Here is a 13,886-nt window from a genome sequence, read left to right as displayed (position 1 = left end):
AGGTTAAGTCCTTAAACACTAGTCATTAGCATAAAAATCTTGATTTCTAAATATATTACCCACTAATAGGGCCCAAGGCTCCCTTGGAGAAATGAGAATTTCAGGAAAAAGGCAAAGAAAGTACAAGATGAGCCTGAACACCCCATTATGCCAAAAAATAAGGTGCTCAGAGAATGTAGGGTACATGTCAAAAGACATAGGATCTAGTATCAAAGGTCTCCCCTTCTCAAATCTTAGACAACTTAAGCATCAAAATAATAAAGAGGGCTGGGATGGTAAAGCACTTGGCTACCATGTGTGAGGCCCTGGGTTCAATCCCCTGTGGGGGGTGGGGAGGTGTCAGTGTTAAAATAATAATGATAGGAACAGATTACATAAAACGAGAATCCATGTTATATAAAATCCATGCTCTCTCTATTAAACAAGAGTCCATGACTCCACATAGGTATAATGAAGAGAAAAAAGACAAAGCTGTTCCTTATAGTAGAATGCTAATTAACTAACATGGGAGAAATAATGGCATTAGAAAGCCATGATTTTGTAATCAGCATGGAAATAGTTTAGTCAAGAATCAAAGTATGGGGCTGGGGATGTGGCTCAAGCGGTAGCGCGCTCGCCTAGCATGCGTGCAGCTCGGGTTCGATTCTCAGCACCACATACAAAGATGTTGTGTCCGCCAATAACTAAAAAATAAATATTAAAAAAATTCTGAAAAAAAAAAGAATCAAAGTATACTACAACAAGTGGACGAAATGTTGATGAGAAGGCAAGATATTTACATAGTCTCAAGTGTCTCCTCAGAAATTATTACAAATGTTAAAATAGTAAGCATGTAGCAGAAAAAAACTAGAAGATACCACCTTAGTCAAGTGATCCAATTTCTCACCAGTAACAGGACAGACATCCTGTGCTTTATGAGAGAACACAATATCATTCCAGTGGTATGATAATCTAACCATGAGGAAAATCAGATAAACCCAAATGGAGGAACATTACAAAACAAATGACCTGTACTCTTCAAAAATGTCAGTTATAAAAAAAAAAAAAAAAAAAAAGCTAAGGAAATGTTCATATTAAAAGATACTACCAAACTAACAAACCATGTATAGTTCTATGTTGGATCCTGACCCAGAGTGTGACAAGGAAGAGCTGTAAATAACTGGCAGTTTCATGAAGGCCTGCAGATTAGATGACAGCACTGTCTCAATGTAATACTTACAGATTTTAGTATTGTACTATGTTTATATAAAACAATGTTCTGATACTTAGGAACTACACTCTAAAATATCAAAAGAGTAAAGAGGCATTATACCAGCAACTCATTATCAGATGGTTCAGGAGAAAATATATACAAAGAAAATAAATGAAAAGCAAAAAGGGCAAAGAATTAATAATTGGTAAAATTAGGTAAAAATATATGGAAATTCTTTGTACTATTATTTGCTAGTTTGAAACAATATCAAAATATTTGTTGAATGGTGACTGGGCAAAGTCTCAGACTAGAAGTAGAAGGACAAAGGTTTTATGGCAAACTGATTATTAAAACTTACTGAAATTATGTATAGCCTTCATTTTGTTCTTTTTTGTAAAAGTCTTCATTTTTAAGGTTAAAAAAATAACTCTTTCATTTGTGAAAATCAGTAACATTTACCTTTTCCTCTCTTCCTTTATTCTGTTCTTTCTTTTCACGACAACGAACTGCTTTCCCTCTATCATTGTGAAGATTTTGTGCAGATGGACGGTGAACTCTGACAGTTGTATTTGGGCGGTTACCATGTGGTTTAGGGTCACCATACTGAGGAGACTGGCGTTTTCTAGGTCCTGGCGAGGGTCTAATCAAACAAAATCATTAAAATCATCATCTCCTAGAGTTGGTCCAAATATGAACAAAGAATGTAAGTTAGATTCATGAACTAAAAAAGCCAAGGCAAAAACTGAACACCAAGACAGGACTGAAGAAATCTCAGGATGTTGAAAACTAAAACCTGAAGTTTCAATCTGATACAGCTGCTGTGGTGATTTAATGAGACAAAAGCAGTCCAGTTATATTACAGAAATAATGATGGGGAAAGTAATGGGCATCTCTACTTAAAAAGGACATTGCTATACATAAAATATGATTAAAAATTAGGCTGAGTGCTGGAAACTGAAAAAAGAGCAATTATCAGAGAAGAGAGTTTTATTCAAAAAAAGAAAATAGCACAAATATTGAATTTACATTTATCCACTGGCATATATGCAACTTGCGTCATTTTATTTAAAATAATTGTCATGTTTAATTAATAAAGTTTTAATCATTTTCCCATTTAAAAATACTGGTATAAGCACTAGCTGTGGACAGTTACAGAACTCATGTATGTTTACATCCATCACCTTTATTTCCGTGTCAGAATTTGGACCTGAAATATTTGTTAGGCTCCTACTATGCTCCTAGATTTCACGAGGGCCATTAAAAGGGGGCAAAAAATAAAAAAGGAAGGGGATCCTATCCTCAAATACCTCAGAGCATATTTAAAACAAAAGAAGATATTTAAGTCTAAGCAAATCTACCAGATGTCAAACAAACCCAGTGCCAAAGCAATAGGAGCGGCCTCATGATGACAGAAAACAACCTGGGCCTGTAAACACAAGACTTGAACTAGATAGACCAGAGGGAACAACTGCAGACAAGCAAAGAAATAAAAATGAACTCAATCAATGTAAAGGGCTATAAAGAGACAAGCCTGACAGGTAACAGTGTGGATTAAGAGATGGTATTATAGGTAAGGTGGTTTTTTAAGAAGGTCTGAGGGGCTGGGGATGTGGCTCAAGCAGTAGAGCGCTCGCCTGGCATGCGTGCGGCCCAGGTTCGATCCTCAGCACCACATACAAACAAAGATGTTGTGTCCGCCGAAAACTAAAAAATAAACATTAAAATTCTCTCTTAAAAAAAAAAAAAAGAAGAAAGTCTGAACTAGTTCAAGACTAATCCTTCTAAAACACTTGTAGTGGATTCACCCAACTGCCAACAAGAAGTCACTGAAAAAGTTCAGTTTTAGAAGGTTAGACTAATACTGAAAAAGAAGTACTGATAAAATGCAAAGTGCAGGGAGAAGTTTGTAGGTTACAGATGTTAAAAAGACATGAGGGCCTACCTTAAGGCAGTGGCAGGGAGAGGAGCCTGAGAGATGGCTAAGAAAACAAGCCATCAAATATCCGAGCAGAAGTAAAGGAAAGTGAAAGCACTGAAGCGTTCATGTATGTGGCTTGTTTAAGGAAGAAAATGAAAACACAGGCTAACTCATCTATTCTTATTTCTACTTGTGAAATTAAAATAAAAAAGTGGAAAAAAGGTTTACTCAGACATTCACTGCAACTTTATTTATAATAATGAAAAAAGGGAAAACAAGCAATCAGCACATGGTTCACTATGCAGGTTACATCCACTCAGAAGAGTAGCAAACAACCTTTAAAAAGAGGCAGATAAGGGCTAGGGTCGAGGCCGAATGACAGAGTGTTTGTCAAACACACGTGAGGCACTGGGTTCGACCTTCAGCCCTACATAAAAATAAACAAATAAAACAAAGGCATTCTGTCCATCTACAACTACAAAAAAATTTTTTAAAAAAGTGACATTGCTTGTAAATCACCAATGCTTACCTATGACAAATAAATCACTTAATGTATCTAAGATTAAGTTTCTTCATCAGAAATTCATGTAAAGCAATTAATGCAGTGCCTGGCACATAGTAAATATATAGTGATGGTTGTCTATTAACTTTTCCTTAAGAAGGTGCAATGTTACTGGGTGTGGTGGTGCATACCTGTAATCCCAGACCCTCCAGAGGCTGAGGCAGGAGCTCCTGATCACAAGGTCAAAGCCCTAAGCAATTTAGTGAGGACCTAAGCAATTTAGTGAGACCCTGTCTCTAATATATTTTTTTATTTATTTTTATTTATTTATTTTTAAAAAAGAACCAATTTTTATTTTTTTTAAAAGAGAGAGTGAGAGAGGGGGGAGAGAGAGAGAGAGAGAGAGAGAGAGAGAGAGAGAGAGAGAGAGAGAGAGAGAGAGAGAGAATTTTTAATATTTATTTTCTAGTTCTTGGCGGACACAACATCTTTGTTGGTATGTGGTGCTGAGGATCGAACCCGGGCCGCACACGTCAGGCAAGCGCGCTACCCCTTGAGCCACATCCCCAGCCCATAATGTATTTTTTTAAAAGGCTGGGATGTGGCTCAGTGGTTAAGTGCCTGGCTTCAATCACCATACCAAAATAAATAAATTTAAAAGGTACAATGTTGTGAATTATGGATGTTACAATTACTACTAAGAAAATAAACAATGCATAAAAAAAGAAATAAGCTATAATGACTGGTTTCTCACTAATTCTATGAATCTTCCTATTTTTCTTTAATGCGCCCACTGTACTTTTTAAAAATTATAAAAGGTAACAGAAAATATAATTTAAATGAAATTGCTTATGAGCAAGGGAAAAGATAGTACATATTCAAAAGATATAAGGAGTCAATAACAGTATTAATACTTTTAATAGAAACTTAAATAGCTAGAATAAATATCCATTAATTGAACTTAAGTACAGGCATATTTTGGTATGGAAATTCTCAAAGTGTGACCCATGGACCTGCTGTGAAACCATTATTATAAAATGTAATATATCTGGGCTCTAATGCTAGATTCACCAGTTATTAGCTTTATGATTTTGGGGAAAAGTTACCTAACCTTGCTGTAGCTCAGTTTTCTCCTGAATTATAGGGAATATATGACTCATTTGGAAGGTTAACTGTGAGAAATAAATAACACAAGAAGCAGCCTAACCGAGCATGTGGACGAAAAGGCACACTCATACATTGCTGGTGGGACTGCAAATTGGTGCAGCCAATATGGAAAGCAGTATGGAGATTCCTTGGGAAACTGGGAATGGAACAATCGTTTGACCCAGCTATCCCTCTCCTTGGTCTATACACAAAGGACTTAAAAAACAGCATACTTCAGGGACACAGCCACATCAATGTTTATAGCAGCACAATTCACAACAGCTAAACTGTAGAACCAAGCTAGATACCCTTCAGTAGATGAAAGGATTAAAAATTGTTGCATGTATACACAATGGAATATTACTCAGCAATAAAAGATAATAAAATCAAAAAAAAAAAAAAAAAAAAGAAGCAGCCTAACACAGTACTCAAGAATATTGTGGATACTCAATATCCAGCACCTATTATTACAAAATACAATCAAAACTTAAAAGTTATAATGACAGACTGTTCAAACTGAAAACCATCTAAGCCATGCCCTAAATGCAATGTTCTCAAGCCAGTTGGTTAGGGTGCAATCCAACTGTATATTGGGAATCACAGTTTTCCTTCCAGAAAGCCATCACACACTCATACATTTAAATCCACAATACAAATTAGGAAATTTATTGTATGTGAAATAGAACTGACATTTACCTGCACATTGTAGAGCACTTGCCTAGCATGTGTGAGGCACTGGGTTCAATCCTCAGCACCACATAAAAATAAATAAGTAAAATAAAGGTTAAAAAAAAGTTCAGGGAAATAATCTATACCTTTTTCCAGACCTAATCATTAAAACAAAACAAACAAACAAACAAAAAAAAAAAAAACAGGCAGTGAAACTAAGCATGACTGGCTATTGAGAACATTTCAGTAACTATCAATTTCATTAATCGTTCATTTGCAGGCACTTGGTCATAGGAAACTGGGGGGGAAATACCAGAAGAAACTGTTGAAACTGAGCCCATTTATCTTTTATTTTTCCTCCATGAATTAAAAAAGCCACATTTGCCAAGCACGGTGGCACATGCTACACGTGCTTATAATCCCAATGACTTGTGAGGCTGAGGCAAGAGGATCCCAAGTTCAAGGATGGCCTGGGCAACTCAGGGAGACCCTGTCTCAAAATAAAATAGAAAGGGCTGGAGATGTAGTTCAGTGGTAAAGTGCCCCTGAATTCAATCCCCAATATACAGCTAAAGAAGAAGGGAAAAAAAGCCATTTTTCAATTTTAGCCATAGAACTGAATAGCAGTAGTCAAAGAGCTTGTTTGAAAAACACTGTTAAATAACCTGCTCCCTCACCTAAGAAAAACCTGAGGGTTGGAAAAGTTCTATCATTTTTCCAAAGCCAGAGATGGTAGCAAAGACAGAAACAGAGCTCAGATATTTCTTCCAGCCCTATTTTCCTTCCTTAAGATAACACTGTCTCCACTAAAGTTCAGCTTATTCACAAAGATTTTTTGTGTTTTTTTGTTTTGGTACCAGGGATTGAACCCAGAGGCCCTTAACCATGGAGCCACATTCCTGGTCCTTTTTACTTTTTATTTTGAGACAGGGCTCCACTAAGTTGCTTAGGCCCTTACTAAGTTGCTGAGTCTGCTTAGAACTTGTGATCACTATGCCTCACCCTATCTGCTGGGATTACAGGCATGTGCTACCTTTTCTGGCCACGAACACATATTTTTGACTTATTTCCACCAAAATGTTAATTCTTGAAATAGGTCATAGAGTCACAAGGTACGTAATTCAATAATTATAAAAGGACATTTCAGAATGAGGGACCTTCTGTCTGTCAGCCACCAGTCTTCCTTTTAGATATAACAAATACTCTCAGCTTTTTTGACTAACTGGTTTCTTTCCTTTTTTTGCAGTATTAAGAATTGAATTCAAAAGTGTTTGATCACCGAGTTACATAGCTAGCCCTTTTAACATTTTTTGTTTTGAGGTGCAGGGGTTTTGGCTCAGCGGCAGAGTGCTCGCCTACCACATGTGGGACCCTGGGTTCAATCCTCAGCACCACATAAAAATGAATGAATGGAATAAAAATATACCAACTACAACCGTTGTCCAACTACAACTGAAAAATAAATAATAATTTTTGTTTTGAGACAGGGTCTTGATAACTTGTTTCCTGCCTTAGTTTCTTGATATGTCAGGATTATAGGTATGTACCACCACACCCAACTAACTGGTTTCCTAAAAGGTCTCCACTTACCTTCTTTCGACAGGTACAGGCAAGGACCAAACTTCTCCCTCAGAAGCCGGAAGCTCATGTTGTGCAGCTTTCAAGGGAGTGCTGTCTAGTTTAAAGCTCTCTAGTGTTTTCATGATATCCTTCACATGCTTAGCTTCCACATTTATTTCCTGCCAAACCTAGTTTCAAAGAATAACATGTGTTTTAAGTTTCTGTAAATAATAAATTATTGCCAAGTTTAAAAAGGGCCATTTATTAGAGATAATAGAAACCTCCATTTTGATATCAGACATCCAATAAAGCACACTCACATATTCTGTCAAAATTTTAATAATGGGGGCTGGGGATATGGCTCAAGCAGTAGTGCGCTCGCCTGGCATGTGAGCGGCCCGGGTTCGATCCTCAGCACCACATACAAACAAAGATGTTGTGTCCGCTGAGAACTAAAAAAATAAATACTAAAAAATTCTCTCTCTCTCTCTCTCTCTCTCTCTCTCTCTAAAAAAAAAAAAAAATTTTAATAATGGTTCCTTAATTCTGTTTTCATTGGCAAAATTAATTCTGATAAAATCCTGGGTAAACTGTTACTAATTTACAGTTCTTATTCCAATTGAAAAAATTCCAATTTTAAAATGTAACAAATTGAAAAGTTAACTAATTTTGACATTTGACAAAAATAAAACATTTGCAAGTTGTCTTTTGATAGTTTTTATACCATTTAATTAGCTTTTAAAATCATGAACAAAATCCACTAATTCCATAGCTCTACAATGGATTCAATATGAATTAGAAAGTAATAATTTTTGATTATTAAAATTCATATCAATATGCAATCAAAAACAGTGTCTCAATTTACATACAACCAAAGTATTTTTCTTTTTTTTTTTTAGTTGCATATAAACACAGAATCTTTATCTATTTAATTTTATGTGGTGCTGAGGATCCAACCTAGTGCCTCACACATGTTAGGCAAGCACTCTACCAATGAGCTATAAGCCAAGCCCCCAAACAAAGGTATTTTTAAAAGGCAGTCTTGACTCAGTTTAAAAGCTATAAATGGTAATGATTGCACATTATTAATGTATTAATTATTATTGAACTATACATCTTAAATGGTTTAGTTGGTCAATTTTAAAATGAAAAAAAAAAAACCACTATATATTTGTTGGGGGCGGTATAGGTACTGAAATGAAGGTTAGATAAAGCACCCTTGGGTTCAATCCCCAAACCCAAAACAAAACAAAACCAAACAAACAAACAAACAAAAAAACTTCAATGATTTAACTGTAAGTGTCTTTACACAAATCTTAGCTTTTCAAGAATATGTCTCTGGCCTAACAACAAAAAGCCTAAAGAGTCTTTCAGTAACAAACTTAAGATTTTTGTTGTTGTTGTTGTTGTTATCAGCGATTGAACCCAGGGGTGCTAAACCACATCCCCAGCCATTTTTTTTTTTTTTTTTTTTTTTTAGACAGGGTCTTATTAAGCTTATTAGGATCTCGCTATATTGCTGAGGTTGGCCTTGAATTTGCAATCCTTTCGCCTCAGTCTCTCAAGTTGCTGGGATTATAGGTGTGCACCACCTGCACAAACTGAAGACTATTTATGAAATAAAAACATTTTCCCCTTTTGGTAATGTAAAGGATATGGAACAGCAGGATGAGGAAGAAGTTCAAAGGATAGAATACTTTCCCTAAGAAATCAAAGACAAATATGGCATAATATTTAAAAAGAAGTTAGGGAATAATATTCCACCGAGAAGATCAGCTCAAAAAGACCACTAGTTTTTGAAGCATTACTCCTTTTTTGACAGGTGAACCTTGCTACAAATATCATCCTCAACTGAACTTATAAGTTCTATAAATTTCTGTTGGTGCTTAGTAGTTAAAGTTCCTCAAATGGGTGGGCTGGGGTTGTAGCTCAATGGTAGAGCACTTACCTAGCATGTGTGAGGCAATGGGTTTGATTCTTAGCACCGCATATAAATAAATAAAATAAAGGTACATCAATAACTAAAATAAATTTTTAAAAAAAGTTCCTCAACTGAGATATAAATATGATCTGCTTTGTAAAAGTTCTATAAGGAATATGGTTCCTAAAGGAGATTCAAGCATCAACTGCAGTTTCAACAATAGCTTAATAAAGTCAACTCTAATTTAAGTAAAAATCTAATCTAAAATATTACTTTTTAAAAATCAAAACAATTACTTTCTAAAACTTCTAAACTAAAGTGTATTATATTACAACAATCAGAATAATTAGAGCTCATAATACGTTGAAAGTAAAAGAGGATTATTACTAATATAATAAAAATTTTCAAGTAATATCACATACAAATATTATATATAAACTATACACTCCTACAGTGCTGGGGATCAAACCCAGGGCATTGCATGTGCTAGGCAAGTGCTCTACATAAACCATATATACTTATTATGTAACTTTATATAGCACTGATGATTAGATCTAAATTTTCCCTTCTATGTACACAGTCATTAAAACATATAGCAGTCATGATCCTCACCTGTTGCCATTTCTGCTGAAGGTATGTGTCTTTGACTGAGTACAGATACTTGTTCATTTGGTCAAGAACTCCCTGATAATAAACCATTGCAGAGTCGTAGTTTCCCAGCAATGCATATTCACGAGCCAGTTTTACATTCTCACTAATCATAAGAAGACTCATGCTCAACTGTAAGCTATAAAAAAGAAAAAAAAATTTTCATTATACATGTCTCTTAAAAATAAGTACCACAAAGAGTTTTTAAAATTATAGTTTCTGGAGTTTATTCAAGAAGCTTACACATATGGTACTTTTTCATTCTTATACATTTGCTCATACATTTTTATTCTTTAAAAAAACATTAGTTCTGACATCCAAACCCTACACTCTACCTATGGGCCACAGCCCAGTTGAGACGGACATTCTCTCAGTTGTCTACTTTCCAATTCTTCTGTTCAAAATAAATGTCTCCTTTTCCAAAGTCCCCTGGAACTTCACAGGGACTTTCATCTCAAAGCATTTGTCTATAGTTACTCTGTATGTCTTATCTCTACTAAACTGAGTTCATGATTTTTTTTTCTCAATACTGGGGATTGAACCCAGAGACACTCTACCTCTGAGCTTTTTATTTAAAAAGCTTTTTACTTAATTTTGAGAAAGGGACTCACTAAGTTGCCCAGGCTGGCCTAGAATTTGCAATCATCCTGTATTAGCCTCCCAGAGTCACTAGGATTACAGGCATGTGCCACCATGCCCAGCCTAAACTAAATTCTTTTTTTTTTTCATTGTGAAAAAGTCTTTAAGAAAAAAATTTAGTCATCAAAAAATTTAACAAAGGGCTGGGGATATGGCTCAAGCGGTAGCGTGCTCGCCTGGCATGTGTGCGGCCTGGGTTCGATCCTCAGCACCACATACAAACAAAGATGTTGTGTTTGCCAAAAATTAAAAAATAAATATTAAAAAAAAAAATTTTAACAAGTTTCACTTAGCAAAATACTGTTGCAGTCTGGCTGGGCACAAATAACCCAGCCGCCAGGAGGCACTTGTAGGTTCAAACAGAAACTACTTTACTGCCCAAACTCTCACCAGCACTCCACTCCATGCAAGCTCCCAGGGAACTCTCTCGCCCTCAATGGGACTCCCGAGAACTCAAAAGTAGCGGATGAGGCAGCAGGAGCCGCCCTATTGCCCGACAGCAGGGGTCTATATACAACTGAATACACAGCCTGTTTCAATCAGCATCATCCAGTCACAGCATTTATCCACAGCTTAATTATCATCATCTTAATGGCTCCCTGGTGTCACCTCTCAACCATTCCTTCAGGCGCCATCCCGACTGGGCTCTGGCTCTGAACAAAATACACCCAAAAGGAAATCACAATACAAAGAAAGCTTTAAGTCAAGGCCTCACCAATTCCTACAGTATTAGTATTGTGTCTTAGTTCTCAAAACTAACTTTAAAAAGCTTAATCTTAACCTAAAAATTTTAAATGAAGAAGAAAAAAAAATAGAACAAACAAACATAAGAAATGTTTCTCATTGAATTAGGGATCTAGCACCTTTGAGTTCTCCAAAAAAGTAAACTCCCCAATGTGTTCACTGTGGTATTGTGTAAAAGATCCACATTTTAACATACTTAAAACTACTTTAACTCATTTAACATCACTCTGAAGTATACTACCAAAATGTTAATCAAGAAAAGCGGAAGAAAATAGTTTTTAGTTTACTCAATATCACATGCCAGAAGAAAAGTTTGCATGAGAAAACACTGATTAATTTTTTAATCCAGATTTCACAAACTCATGGTGTTAAATGGGTCCCACAGCTTTCTCTAGTTATAAACTGCTTTTCACTGCTTGTTGGCTGCCTGTGAAAATTTGGTTGAAATAACTGAAATGTTACTACAAAACTAGTCATATCCACCCATGCTGTTCTGACCGCTATAGCCGGCCGCATAACAGCCACACACTGACTGTCTCTCCAGGCCACTATAAGTGGCCTGGGCAGCTGACTCACCCATGCTCTGCATCACCTGGCTGCTATAAGCCCCATTGCTGGCCCCTGTTGTTGAATTCAGGAAGAGTTCTATGTTTCTGTGCTGCATGTTGGCCCTGTCTTTTGACATAGCTGCCACAGCTTCTTCATGGGTAGCAAACTCAACATCTGCTTCGCCAGTCACTCTACCTTCAGGGCCAATCTCAATATGGACTCTCACAGGGTTGAGTGGAGAGAAGTTGTAAATGGTCTCTGTTGCTTTGTAGGGCAGCCCCCTCATGTGGACACAGTGGCCAGTGGTGCTCTGCACTGTGAATTCACCATCTCCATATCTATGGTCATACATTCCTGAGAGACAGTAACTGAGGTCTCTCCCAAACAGGTAGCCATCACTCAGACCGCTGTACTCCTCATAGCCCCCATGGCCTGCACTGTAGGCACCAGACCTCATCCTCTCCAGGCCCGCCTGCTTCACGATGCCAATTATACCTCCGGGCTGTGCCTGGCCAGTCACAGGGCCCCTGCAGCTGCACAGATATGAACTTCAGAGGCGGATCAGAGCATGACCTAACTTCCTCCTGACTGCTCTTAAACACTTCAATATACCTATGCCCTATTCTCTCCTTGTGCTTCCCTAGAGCCTTTTCAGCTAATTCCTGTGAGGCAAACTGCACAAAGGACTCCCCTGTAATCTTGCCCTCGGGGTCTGTTGAGAGCCACGGTTTAGTCAGAATGAATGAATGACACCCGGCATTTTGCTAGAGGGAATGGTTGAAAAGTGACCCTGCCCTGGGATTAGGACAGATCCTGGGGGGGGGGGATAGGGCAGCTCTGGGATTAGGGCAGATCCTGCTGCCAGGTGCTCCTTCCCATTGAGTTCTTGCGGGGTTCTGGGAGAATTGGTGCATGGAGCCCGGTGGAGGCAGTGTGTTCCCGGGAAGTGTGTGTAGAGTGCCAGTGAGAGTTTGGGAATAAAGGGTGCTGTTTGAACCTACAAGGCTGTGTGGCAGCTTGGTTATTTTGTGCCCAGCCAGACTGCGGCAGGGGTCCACAGGCAATGTGATCCCGTTTGGCACAATTTCCAACCCTGAGAAGAACTTAACAATTTCTTCCTTTGTGCATCCAAACGGGAGTCCCCGTAGCCACCGTCACTGGCAGTGTAGGCCCTGTTTGGACAACTGTGCTTCAACACCCAATCCATCTGGGTTCTGTGTGACTTGAACACTTCGATGTACCGGTGTCCCATGCTTTCCCTGTCTTTTTTCAGGGCCATTTTTACATCATCTTCTGATTCAAGTTCAAAAAAAGCCTCACCACTCTGCCTGCCTTCTCTAGTAAATGAAATGGACACCTGCAACCCCATCGTGAAACGTGCAGTCGGAGAGAAATTTCTGCACGTCCTCAATTGAGCAGGACCAGGGCAGGCCACAGAATGTGACCACAAAACCTTCACCTCCCTCAGGGCCCAGCATCACGGACACTTGACAAGGCAGATGTCAGACAAGCTTGGGCACAGGTTTCTGTGGCTCAAGGAAAGATGGATGCCTTTAGTGGGAGACACTTAAAGTAGGTAACAAATTGTCCACTGAGGAAGGTAGGGTTGATTTCTACTTTCATCAAACAAGCCCTGCTCGCAGCCAGAGAACCTCAAATTCCACCGACGCTTAGAAATGTAGAAGACTCTGGGGAAAGTCCAGGTGCATCTTTTTTGTTCTTAACCACGAGGCCAGGACTAGGCCATTGGGTCCGAAGTACGGGAGTAAACTAAATTCTTTGAAAGCAGGATATATACATGAAAGGTGTGAGACTATATCCTCAGTGCATGACACATGATCTTATTAAACATCTGGAGACGTAGAGATTGCAAGTTTAATGCCAGTCTCAGCAACTTAGTGAGAACTTCCACAACTTAGCAAGACCCTGTCTCAAAAAATAAATAAATAAAAAGGATCAGGATGTAGCTTGGTGGTAAAGTGCTCCTGGATTCAATACCCAGTATCAAATAAATAAATAAATAAACATCTGCAGAACCAATGCTGAAGGTTACATCCAGTTTTGGAGGCAGTATCAAGTTACAGAAAGTCTATGAGTTTTGAAGTTAGAAAAACTTTTTTTTTTTTTTTGGTTAGAATTATAATTCTGCCACCTTGGTCTAGACCTTTACTTTTTTTTTCTAAGCCTCAGTTTTCAAATCAGGGATAATAGCTAGGCATGGTGACACATGCCTGTAATCCTAGCTACTCTGAGACTGAGGCAGGAGGATCACAAGTTCAAGGCTGCACTCAGCAATTTAGTGAGATTTAAGCAACTTGGTAAGACCCTGTCTCAAATTTAAAAACAGTAATAGAAAAGGAAGCTGGGCACAGTGATGAACACCTGTAATTCCAAATCT

The 13,886-nt window shown here is 37.9% G+C and overlaps 1 protein-coding gene and 1 pseudogene across 5 annotated transcripts in view; both read right to left on the bottom strand.

Moving 5' to 3' along the window:
- Katna1 (katanin catalytic subunit A1) overlaps positions 1–13,886 on the bottom strand; it is a 40,847-nt gene that overhangs the window by 18,487 nt on the left and 8,474 nt on the right. For 3 of the 5 annotated variants that reach the window (XM_078018919.1, XM_013356924.3, XM_013356925.4), the window contains 4 exons: positions 9,521–9,695; positions 7,018–7,175; positions 5,455–5,505; positions 1,652–1,832 (listed from right to left, as the gene is read on the bottom strand). In XM_078018919.1, the coding sequence (XP_077875045.1) occupies positions 1,652–1,832; positions 5,455–5,505; positions 7,018–7,175; positions 9,521–9,682 (552 nt within the window). In that variant the 5' untranslated portion in view covers positions 9,683–9,695. The remainder of the gene's footprint in view (positions 1–1,651; positions 1,833–5,454; positions 5,506–7,017; positions 7,176–9,520; positions 9,696–13,886) is intronic. The other 2 variants (XM_078018920.1, XM_078018921.1) reach the window with 2 other exon arrangements.
- On the bottom strand, positions 10,480–13,560 carry LOC101970893 (heterogeneous nuclear ribonucleoprotein F-like; annotated as a pseudogene).

This window comes from Ictidomys tridecemlineatus, chromosome 8 (assembly GCF_052094955.1).
Source record: "Ictidomys tridecemlineatus isolate mIctTri1 chromosome 8, mIctTri1.hap1, whole genome shotgun sequence".
Lineage (NCBI taxonomy): Eukaryota > Metazoa > Chordata > Mammalia > Rodentia > Sciuridae > Ictidomys > Ictidomys tridecemlineatus.
This window is presented reverse-complemented; position numbering and strand designations above follow the sequence as displayed.